At 36.2% G+C, this 12,118-nt stretch overlaps 1 protein-coding gene across 1 annotated transcript; it reads left to right on the top strand.

Moving 5' to 3' along the window:
• The first annotated feature begins 9,446 nt into the window (after nucleotides 1-9,446).
• On the top strand, nucleotides 9,447-11,562 carry LOC116211514 (3-ketoacyl-CoA synthase 6). The gene has a single exon (XM_031545943.1). The coding sequence runs from the start codon at nucleotides 9,616-9,618 to the stop codon at nucleotides 11,104-11,106; it is 1,491 nt and encodes a 496-aa protein (XP_031401803.1). The 5' UTR covers nucleotides 9,447-9,615; the 3' UTR covers nucleotides 11,107-11,562.
• The last annotated feature ends 556 nt before the right edge of the window (nucleotides 11,563-12,118 follow it).

The raw sequence follows: 12,118 nt of genomic DNA, 5'->3' as shown, positions 1-12,118 counted from the left end.
AAAAAATATAAATTTGAGTCTCAAAAGTACATTTATTGAGATAGATGATGACTTTCAATGCTTGATCTTCCGAAATTGAGAGAGTAATGTCTCTTATAATTTTTCTACTAAAAATTAAAAAATGAGATATTATTTAAGAATATGAAGAATTCCACTTGTGAAAATCAAATTCGCTATCTTTGTTCTTAAATTGAGGAGATGATATCTACCGAAAAAGAAAATTGAGGAGATGATGTTCTTAAATTGCCAAAAAGTACTTATACTTTTTTTTCGGGTAAGTAAGAAAGTACTTACTTTATTTGTTGGAAAGTACAATATGCTATATTTGGAACGATGGTTTGGAGAAATTATCTCATGATAATTTGTAGTTCTCCTTAATTATCACATCCAATACAGTTCACTCACTTCGACTCGAAACCAAGAAGTTGTCAGTTGAATTATGAGCTTCCCTTAAGTTATGTTCAATACACTGGAATGGAAAGGAATTTAATGAATTATACACAACATTCCACTTTGATAGTCTTTTTTCACCAACTCCATCGATGGAATGATCATTCCTTCATACAACATAATAAGTAATGCTCATGTAATCATTCAACTAATTTTCATGCAAGTATCATATATTTTCTTTTAAATTCCTATATATATATATATATGATATCTTGGTTAGTAAATTTATATTTTTAATTACATTCTTTTATATGTTCAAGTTGAATACAAAAATGAAAAAAATATTCTTTCAATATAATTACATACGTTTCTCTTTGTTGAACTCATTCCATTCTGAAACGTGACCTTATAATCGAAAAACTCACAACTGTATTTATATATTTGTAGAATATATAATTTCCACGACGTACAATTGTATGCAGCTAGAGTTGTACTTCAATGCAATTGAATGGAGCTTTAGCTTGCCGTAAGAAGTTGTTCATGATCGTTTTAATTCGTTGTCAGCTATATTATATCCAGAGGATCACAATTTATATGATCGACCGCGGCCATATGGTGAAATTATAAGGAACTTTTAATAAGAGATCTTGTACAACCCAAAAAAAAAAAGCATGTAACCGAAGAATAAAGATATCTTGTGTTCTGTGTAATTATGGACCAAATTGGATTTGCTGAGGAGAGGGGCTACGAATTTGAAATATATATACGACATGGTTGCGATCTCGTGCTTCTCAAATTATCTAGTAGAGTCTTTCAATTCAGTCACCTAACCATATCTCGCATATTTAGCTCCTCTTGAGAACCATCACTCGTGCAATTATATACCAAATTGAGAAGCATGTTGAGACTGATCGTCATGTCAATGCCAGGCCTCGTCGTTTGCAGTAGGCCTTCAGTCTCATATACGACCGGCCTACAGACACTTTATTGATTAACTTCTTGAAAATTTTGAAGTTCCATCGCCAATCAAAGTACATACAGTTTATGGTACCCGTGCGTCTAATTCCAAAGATTCATCCAAACATCTACTATGCGTACAGACGCACGTAGTAGTCTTATCTTAAAATTTCTGGTCCTTTCGTTTCATACTATTTAATTGTAACTGTCCTCTTCCATTCTGAAAATTATTTGTCTCTGCTGGGTGGGTCGAATATATATTTGACCCAGCTAACAGGCAAAAACAAATATAAACAAGTAATGGATGATAGTTGGGAAGAAGAAGGAAAGGGACTATTTTGTCCTTTTGGTCTAGCCCTTGATGCAAATTCCTCCAAACCAAACATGCCCTTCGTATATCACGAGATGTGGTGCAGCATATTTTGCAAATTAAACTATCAATGAGATCTTATCAGTAGTGCCGAAGTTTGAAACTCATTGAAAACGCTTCGCTATTATGCCAAATAGTAGTGCCGAAGTTTGAAACTCATTGAAAACGCTTCGCTATTATACCAAATACGCGAAGGATTATTCTCTATCAAGAGGCTAAGAACATTCTTCATAGTCTCATTGAAAGAAAGACACACTTAATGTGTAGAGTTGAATACTGGTGAATGGAATCTTGTGGATCGACTTCAGCGGCTTCATTTAAGAGACATGCAGGTTTGGCGATGCATCAATACTACAAGGATCAACCTCTGAGGTAGTACCCCGTGGTTCCCTAACCCTCAACAGTGCGAGTTAATTGGAACATATATAAGTCAAAAGCGCTTGCATGATCGAAAAGCTTGGTTACGTCATGAACGGGACAGTTAGCAGTTGCGGTCTTCATGTCCTTGGTGGAACTACAATGTTCATAGTTCTAGCCATATGGGTTAGGTATCCATTGTTAAAAGTAGAGAGTTGCAGGATAGACCCTTACAAAAGTCACAATCCAAAGGAGATGCGCTGCTTGTTCCAATCCCCTTCTTCCCTTCTTTGGTGATGAAAAAGAAAGGCTCAATATTTGTCTGCTAAAAGATGATCTTGCCCTTAACCAGTATGAGTTTGAGATAATTTCTTAATGAAGTCTTGAGTTGGAGTCCTACCAATATACTATAGAAAATCGGCTAAAACTGAGAGTGAAGAGTTGATGACCCAAACCGGCTTCGGCCAAGTTACTAAACTTAATAATATATGACGAAAAGTGATAAATATATTTTTAAAAGAACCTGAAATTTTTAATTATAGCTGAACATGTATGCCACTGCACCATACTTTGTTCTCATCTTATCTTGAATTTAAGCATTAAATTCCTTCATTTTCTTTGATGATAATAGATTTCTTAGTTTCATCATCGTGCTCCTGCCAATATTAAATTATAACTAGTTGATCATTGCACCTTGCGCAGTTATTTTTCATCTTTTTTAACAAATCAACTCATGTAACTTAAAAATGAATACAGATAAAAATATACGAAAAAAGCAGCCACATAAGTAAAACTATGATCACAATAAAAAACAAATACTCTATATATATAAAGCCAACAATATGCTTATAGAGACCATAATCTTGTAATACACATACTAATGCCGTTAATTATATGAAATCAGCAGATGCTACCTTAGGTAGCATTTTTTAATATTATACTTTTAACCATGTGGATGTGGTGTAACGGTGAATTGCATTTTCGTTGGCGGACTTTACTTGCAGTTTAGGGGTTTATAATTCATTGAATACACCTCCTGAGTATGATCAAGTCAATACATGAATGGGATTATTTTTAGCTAATAGGTTAAAAAATCCGTGATTGTTTCATTGGAAAATATATTGGACTTCTAAATTTGGGGACTTGTTCTAGTTAAGGACTCAAAATATTTTGAGAAAAATATATGTCATCGCACAACATTTTACTTTTGTATTAATTTTATCATAACCTTTTAAAATTATACTATATAGCACAATTTTTAGGGTGTAGTTTCATTTATAGCCTAACGTTAAATTTTCTGTGAAAATTAAACGAAAAGCTGATGTGTGGCACATGTGGATGAATAATGGGCTCAGACTCTTGCCACATGCGGAATATTCCGACCTGCCCGGTGTCCTTTTACCCACCTGTCTCATTCACCATCAATACTTGAATCTCATTCCCGCATCTTCACATACGGAATTACTCTTTCTGAAAAACAACCACACCATCAATAGAATGAAAAAAAATCACATACTGAACTTATTGCAATTCATATAGTGAACAATGGATGAAAAATTGTTAGAAAAAAATGGAAGCTTAAATCTATCAAATGAAATGCAAATCTTAATTCATTTTCTTCAATGGGAACAAATGATGGAGAAGTGTGACTGGCAAGCTCGTGGGTGAAGAGGGGGAGAAAGGACAAAACACTGAACTAAAGAGAAATTTGAAGCTACAGTGATGCGGGAGATGTGTGAAGATGCGAGATTGAGATTCAGATATTAATGGTGAGGGAGTTTGGTAGGTAAAAGGGCACCCAGCATGTCAGAATATTGGTAATTTCGCATGTGGTGAGGGTCTAGGCCCATTGATCATTCACGAGTGCCTCACATCAGTCTTTCGCTTAATTTTTACGAAAAATTTGATATCATGCATGTCATAATTGATACTACACCCTAAACGATGTGCTATATAGTGAAATTTAAAAGGTTTCGATAAAATTGATATAAAGGCAAATTATTGTGCTATGATTAACATTACACCCTAAATGATATGCTATATAGTGTAATTTTTAAAGGTTGTAATAAAATTGACACAAAAGTAAAAGATTATGGTATGACATATATTCCAAATTATTTTTGGCACACTATTTTCTTGATCATGTTCATTTTTTTCTTGTTAAATTATAAGTAATCATGTTCAATTGGTTCTTCTCATTATTTAAATCACTCATTTATTCATGAGATCAGGTTACTACAATATTTCGATACTTTTTGAAAGTATAGAATATATAACATTATTTATTAATATTATGAGCTTTTCACCATGGGCATATAGATATTTTTTATTTGAATCTATATAATTATGTGCGGGTGTTGGGATTTATAAAGTAATAATTGATGACTCCATTCATGATTCTTCAAATATACACTCTTGTCAAGTATTGGTTATTTCCTATGGGTTGTTTAACCTTGATGAAAATCTAATTACCCCTTTTTAATTAAACATGGTTTTCTTTTTGAAGTTGTCTATATGCTATTTTCAGTTGATACATACATACACACACACACATACATACATATATATATATGTACATCTATCTATCCAAACCAAAAAACTCTAAAATCCATGTTTTGCAGCAATACGGCTATGCTACTAAGATAATCGATTTATGCTACTAAGATAATCTATTCCGGTGATTATAAATAGCTAATATCATCATTCCTCAGTTAATCCTCTTATCTTTTTATTTAATTAATTCAAATGATTTCGTGAAAGGTTTTAGCTAATAGAACTTGCGTAGCTGAGAGTGAACTGTGCACATATATAAAAATATAGATTTTTTGGATAAGTTTCTATTTATCATTCCAATAATTGTATAAAACTGTATATCAGTTCAGTGAAACCCTAATTAGACAAAAAGAGACTAGATCCTAAAAGGAAGCTGAGGCCCATACAAGCTTTGTCAATTTCAAGGAAGAAGTAAAACAATAAGAACTCAACTTAGAATGAAATTTTGGATAGATGAAATTTTCCCTTAAATACTCAGTTGTTCCTTTCTCGCTAGATATACTAGACAGAAGTTGTCTAGAGCAATTTCTCGAGGATGATAGCCAATGATCTCCATTTCAAGTTAGCAGCCATCTACAGTCCTGCTGTCCATCCTCCTGCACATATTCCAATACCAAGAAAAGAAAAAATATGCTCCCTAATCTTTTTAGAGAAATTGCAGTCAAAGAAAATATGCTCTCTTGCATCCATATTAGCTAAACATAAATCACGACTAGGAGGAATAGTCAAACCGTCCCAATTTGCCAATTTTGATTTGGTACTCATTCTATCCAGCATCACAAGCCAAAAATTGAAGGAAAAATGCGGGACATGACCTGAAAAACAAAGAAGTTTGTGCCAAAATATCTTTAATTTTTTGGGTTTGAAGTCCTGCCACACTCAATAAGTGACAAAGCTACTCAAATTTCTAGCACAAACATCAATCGAAGCACTGACATGCAGCCATCTGTCATGCCAAAAGGAAATACTTTGGCCGTCTCCAACCTTATTAGGTATAACTTATGAATGGTTTAGCTAAATCCCTCAGTTACAATAATTTTCTCCAGCTCCAAGAGTTGTTGCTTTGCAGATTTAGAGCCCAAATGGACTTTTTTTTAAAAATGTATTAATATTTTTATCTGTTTTGTATATGTGAATTTGCATTTTATTTCTAAAAGTTTTCAAAATAAAATAAAATAAATAAAACGGAGACAAGACAAGGAGGAAAAAACCTAACTGCGTTGATGTGATGGTGGAGGAGGGCGTTTGGAAAAAAAGAAGTAGCAAAGATATTGCGATTGGGACCCCACAATTACTATCGCCGTTGTCGTTGACAGTTGTTTAGTTTGGTGATCAGTAGAGGGATAATTAATTTAATGCCATTAATATTACGTTAACCAATAACCCTCCCTCTGTTTCTTTTTTTCCAACTTTATTTATTTATTTAATATACGCAAAAACACATACTCAACGGTCACGCCAAATAATAATAATAATAATAATAATAATAATAATAATAAACTACTCACGCACACACATTCCGTTTCTAATATATATTAGCTTTATAGACGTTTTTTTTTTTCAGTTACTTAAGGAGGCCTATACAATTACAAGTTTAATGTAGGATTTTTTTGTAATTATTTTTTTCAAATAGTTTAATTTGGGGCGTATATTTATAGTATCCATAAAATTATATAATTTTAATATTATTAGTCAATTAAACTGAAAAGAGAATATTTAAAAATTCATATCTGCCTATATATATATATATATTTATATTAAATAATAGAATTATATCACCATTTAATGTGAATACAATAACAAAAACTTTTCACCACCAGCACTGTGGTCTAGTGGTTAAGTATTAAGCGCTTCACTTGAATATCACGAGTTCGAATATTATTGAGGACGTAGAGCTCGCCACTATGTGAGCATATAATGGAATGGCGGTGGCCGGCTCGTAATGCTTAATTCAGTGGGCTTTGGACTTAATTCACTAGTATATTGGTGGGGCTGCGGTGACCAAGTTGGTCTAAAGTCTCAGCGAGTTATGGCGAAAGGAACATTTCGTGTCGGTTAGGTTCTCTTAGTTGAGGCAGTCACAATGGGTTAATAACCCGACCTAGCCTTTTATTTAGCGAAAAAAATAGCAAAAACTTTTCTTATTCTTTTGCGGACTAATTAAAGATTTGTATTTTCTTAATTCGGAAAATTGCCGTTACAAGTATATGAACATTTAGATGTATGATATGAACCATATATAAAATAAACTAAAGTAATAATACATGACAACTCCTTGGTTCGTACAGTATTTATATAATAAATGCATAAACATACATTAATATATGGTTTTAAGTACAATGCTATATATACTCAGACAAATTCAGAAATGATATTTCCTTCGAAGTGTTTGCCGAACAGAGCTCCGACACACTCATGTTAAATAAATGCCCCTCACTTTTAGTTATAATTACATAAATGCCCTTGTGTTCGGATCTGTCGAATTCGGCAAAAGTAGCATGACTCATATATATGATTACCACAAAAGGCCTGCGACTTATGATGGTTATTTATTTAAAGACTTTTAGTGTCGACTTCGCTCTGGGCACAAGATGCTTTAAGTATGTTTTTGACTTACATAAAATCTCAGAGTTTAGTTTGTCATGAAATTACTACATTCTTTTGGTTACTTATTCAAATGATTTTAAAAGGTAAAAAAATATCAAAATTGTTTTTTTTTTAAGTTTGTTATGGGAAAAACTCTAACCTTTTGTATAAATCATTTCAAAAAAGTATAATTTAAACATATATAATTGTAGTTAAATTTATATTTTTTGTTATAAATGAGGTACATAGTCTAGTATAATAAAAGAAAAATCCTAAATAACTAATAAATGGTCTCTCTAGGTATTGAACTTGCGATTTCTAGGTCAACATGCGAAGGCATGTCCTCTTTTTGTAGTTAATTTTGTTTTAATACATATACATTATGGATAGCCCGAATTTGTGGTTATATTGCTAAAAGTGAGTAATTATGGGACCTGAAACTTTTACCAAATAAACACAGAAGCTACCATCTTTCGCATGTACAAAGGTCCAAATTTTAGTCTTATTCTGTATATTTCTCATACACATTTTGATTGAGACATTAAGGAAATTAGAAAACTGTAGTCTTATCCCTTTGAATTTGATAAACGTGAATTACTTAATGTTCGTAGACATACATGTATATAAGTTTTTTGTATGGTAGGTTAGACGTTAAGAATTAAGTCAAGCAGGGAGAGGTTGGATCCGTAAGTTCCTAAAGTCGCAACTATTCCAGCTGCCTTTAACATAAAACCAACAGAAAACGCCGGAAGGGACTAAGAACAGAAGAGAGAGCTGGGAGATTCGGGGGACACAGACAACTACCATTTTTGGTTTTCTATGTAAATTAAGGAAGTTGCTGTATCAGTTCAACTGAACAACGCAGCAAGACAAACCTACTTGGATTCATCCAAGAAGAAACTAGCTAGGGCAAAACAATATCGATTATTCTGTCTTTATCTTTTACCACTTATAATAACTGGATGTTCGTATAGGTCTACTGGAAGGGTTCTGCCGATGAGATTCAAATATGGAACCCTTAGGTGTTATGTCACATTATTTTCTTAATTATTTAATGAGTATAAGATGATTCCCTGTACAAATAAATCATTTGCTTAATTATTCGTAAAAAAAAAACATCATTTGCTTAATAATCCGCCAAAGAAAACATACCCTTCCATCAATTAATGTTTCGTAAGTGCCGAGAAATAAACAAACAATTAATCCATAGCTAAAAAAATCATGGCATTTTTATACAATCATCAATTGTTACTGTTCATTGTTTCAAAAATGTCATCTTGCGAAAAATTATGTTATGTGTATATGAAGGTATTTGTCGTCTGGCTTTAATTAATCGATAGTCGGAAAATAAGGTGGTGACGTGGAAGTCAGACCTCAAATGTTTTTCTTGCTTTTTGGTCAATTGATTAATAATAATGAAAAACCTTTTTCACCATAAAAATGAAAAAACCTCGGTGTGAGTGGCAACTCCAAAAACTGCTACTTCCAGTGAAAAGTCAAAATAATCGTCAAAACTCGATTACCAGAATGGACAGATCATCACATCTGACCTTTCTGCAATAATTAACTAGCAGACCTTTGCCCTTAAATAATTTTGCTTTGATTTCTTTCCAAATCTTGAGCTCATTCCATATATAGAATTGCAGTTATTATTTTATTTTTGTTCGTGATATATCTTTCTCCCGACGTCTCCAAATGCTAGGTTATTATTGTATAAGCATGATTTACTTTGTTCAACATATAAGCAAATTGTCACTTGTTACAATGTTAGTTTTTCAAAGATGGCTTGTATAATCTTTTAGGGCATTCATATATATTTGTTATATCAAACTTTACCCATAGAATGTAGCTGACTGCAGAGGGTTATGTATATCGTGGCAGTGACAAGAGAAGTAACAAAAGCCCGCCGTATTACCATTACACACGAGTTAATTTATTATAACTGCAACGGATGCATGCCTAATTTCACTAATTAGCGTCATTTGTTTCCGCCTAATGTGATATTGCAAGAGGGATTGATTAATTGTATGGATTTCTAGATACATATGGGGAAGACGAGGAAGAACAGTAAGAGGAGGAGGAGAGGTTTTGTTTTGAGAAATTAAATATGGAGTTAAGTGAGCGTTGAGTGACGTGAAGTCCTTCATTAAATCCTCATCTGCCTCCCATTCATTGCCCCGCCATTACAATCCGGTCCCCCTTTGCCTTTAAATTCCCCTCCACCTCCCCCCCTTCTCTTCCTCCCTAATTAAACCCAAACTCTCATCTCCCTCTCCCTTAATTTCTCTCTACATACGACACGACATTGGACAAACCACATTTATCGATCAATCGATTGACAGAAGGCCAATCCGCACCAACAACTTAACGATTGTTCTTGGGCTAGGAAGAAGATCATCAAGATGCCTCCGATGTTACCGGACTTCTCCAACTCCGTCAAGCTCAAGTACGTGAAGCTCGGGTACCAGTACCTCGTCAACCACATTATCACCCTCACCCTCATCCCCATCATGGTCGGGATCCTCATCGAGGTCCTTCGCCTCGGTCCTGATGAGCTGCTTGGTCTCTGGCGGTCTCTCCATTTTGATGCTGTCCAGATCCTCTGCTCGTCGTTCCTCGTCATTTTTATTGCCACCGTCTATTTCATGTCCAAGCCACGGACTATCTTCCTCGTGGACTATGCTTGCTACAAGCCCCCTGTCACGTGCCGGGTCCCGTTCTCGACCTTTATGGAGCATTCCCGGCTCATCCTCAAGGACAAGCCTAAGAGCGTCGAGTTCCAGATGCGGATCCTAGAGCGGTCCGGCCTTGGGGAGGAGACTTGCTTGCCCCCTGCCATCCACTACATCCCCCCAAGGCCCAACATGGAGGCAGCTCGCGGCGAGGCCGAGCTCGTAATCTTCTCGGCCATGGACTCCCTCTTTCAGAAGACAGGTCTCAAGCCCAAGGACATAGATATACTTATCGTCAACTGCAGCCTCTTCTCGCCGACTCCCTCTCTGTCTGCCATGGTAATTAACAAGTACAAGCTGCGGAGCAACATCAAGAGCTTCAACCTCTCCGGAATGGGGTGCAGTGCGGGCCTGATATCAATTGACTTGGCTCGGGATCTCCTTCAAGTCCACCCGAACTCAAATGCAGTTGTCGTGAGCACGGAGATCATCACACCAAACTACTACCAAGGGAACGAGAGGGCCATGCTCCTCCCGAATTGCCTGTTCCGGATGGGCGGGGCAGCTATCCTACTATCAAACAGGCAGTCCGACCGCAGACGGGCTAAGTACCGGTTGGTGCACATGGTCCGGACTCACAAGGGAGCTGATGACAAAGCATACCGGTGCGTTTTCGAGGAGGAAGACAAGGAAGGCAAGGTTGGTATCAACCTGTCGAAGGACCTGATGGCGATTGCGGGAGAGGCGCTCAAGTCCAACATCACCACAATTGGTCCTCTAGTCTTGCCTGCATCGGAGCAGCTCCTTTTCCTCCTGACCCTGATCGGGCGGAAGATCTTCAACCCCAAGTGGAAGCCCTACATCCCCGACTTCAAGCAGGCATTCGAGCATTTCTGCATCCACGCAGGCGGGCGGGCCGTGATCGATGAGCTCCAGAAGAACCTCCAGCTCTCTGCGGAGCACGTGGAGGCCTCCAGGATGACCCTGCACAGGTTCGGCAACACGTCCTCCTCGTCACTCTGGTACGAGATGAGCTACATCGAGTCCAAGGGCAGGATGAAGAAAGGTGACAGGGTGTGGCAGATTGCGTTCGGGAGCGGGTTCAAGTGCAACAGTGCAGTGTGGAAGTGCAACCGAAGCATCAAGACGCCCATCGACGGGCCTTGGGCCGATTGCATCGATAGGTATCCTGTTCACATTCCTGAGGTTGTCAAGCTTTAAGAAACCAATAACAACAAGAGGGAGAGGCACGCAGAGAGGAGATCTAAAAAGAGGTTCAAGGTTAAGTCTCCCAGAAAGGGCAAAAAAAAAAAAAAAAAAGAAAAAGAAAGAAAGAAAGACAAAGGATTTTAAGGGTTAAAAGGCATGATGGTGGTATTGATCGATTGGTCGAAGCCCTGCTTTGGGTTCAGCTCTTGCAGGGAAAGAAAAACAAGTGTTGGGATTAAAATTAAGATTCCATTTACTCTTCTCTGTCTGTATCTCTCTTACAATGTTGTATAATTCTCTCCATTTGTCTGTGCCAACAGTTTGTATTCTCCACCATAATATTATCACTTGTTAAAATTTAATTTGCATAGACAACATACTTCATGTCATGCCCTTATCTAGGGATAATTACTTGTGTCATCCATCTTTGACAATAACAAGACAGAACTGTCAAGAAATTCGAACAAACATCTTGGGTTACTAGTTAAGTCTTTGCTGCACATAAATGCATGTATGAGTATGTATATTCGGAACCAATCCCTTGATTTAGGAAAATGCTTCTCCTTCGGAAAGCAAATCCTGCGAATATGGCGAAGTAGCTTGTTGCATAATTATTGCCCATAACGTTGGTGAAAATTACTTGTCCCGCCATTGTTTCCATTCGGAGGCTGACTTCGGCAGCTTTTTCGCATGAAATAGCATCACTCCTTGATTTATCTATTTATTTTACTAATATTTTGAGATAATTCGTTGGAGATCGAAAGCACATATATGTTATATTCAGGCATCTTATTAATTGTACGGTTTTTCAGATCGCCATAGGTTCACCTTCCCAACTGTCGAGCATTAAGTCATATGGTAGTTTTCTTTATTTTTATTTTTATTTTTCTCTTATTTTTCTTTTTTGGGCTTATGCCTAAGGTATCTGATTTTTTTTGGTTCCATTCTTATGAAGGATCCCCTACATCAAATGCCCCAAATAGAAGATTATGTCGTAGATTAATAGGAGTATGTTTTTGCTATA

Source organism: Punica granatum, chromosome 6 (assembly GCF_007655135.1).
Source record: "Punica granatum isolate Tunisia-2019 chromosome 6, ASM765513v2, whole genome shotgun sequence".
NCBI classification, from domain to species: Eukaryota; Viridiplantae; Streptophyta; class Magnoliopsida; order Myrtales; family Lythraceae; genus Punica; species Punica granatum.
The sequence above is the reverse complement of the archived record's forward strand: the minus strand, read 5'-3'. Positions and strand labels throughout refer to the sequence as shown.

What these genes read in the sequence shown, in the direction of transcription:
- LOC116211514 (XM_031545943.1), top strand. Translation starts at nt 9,616, where the DNA reads ATGCCTCCGATGTTACCGGACTTCTCCAACTCCGTCAAGCTCAAGTAC.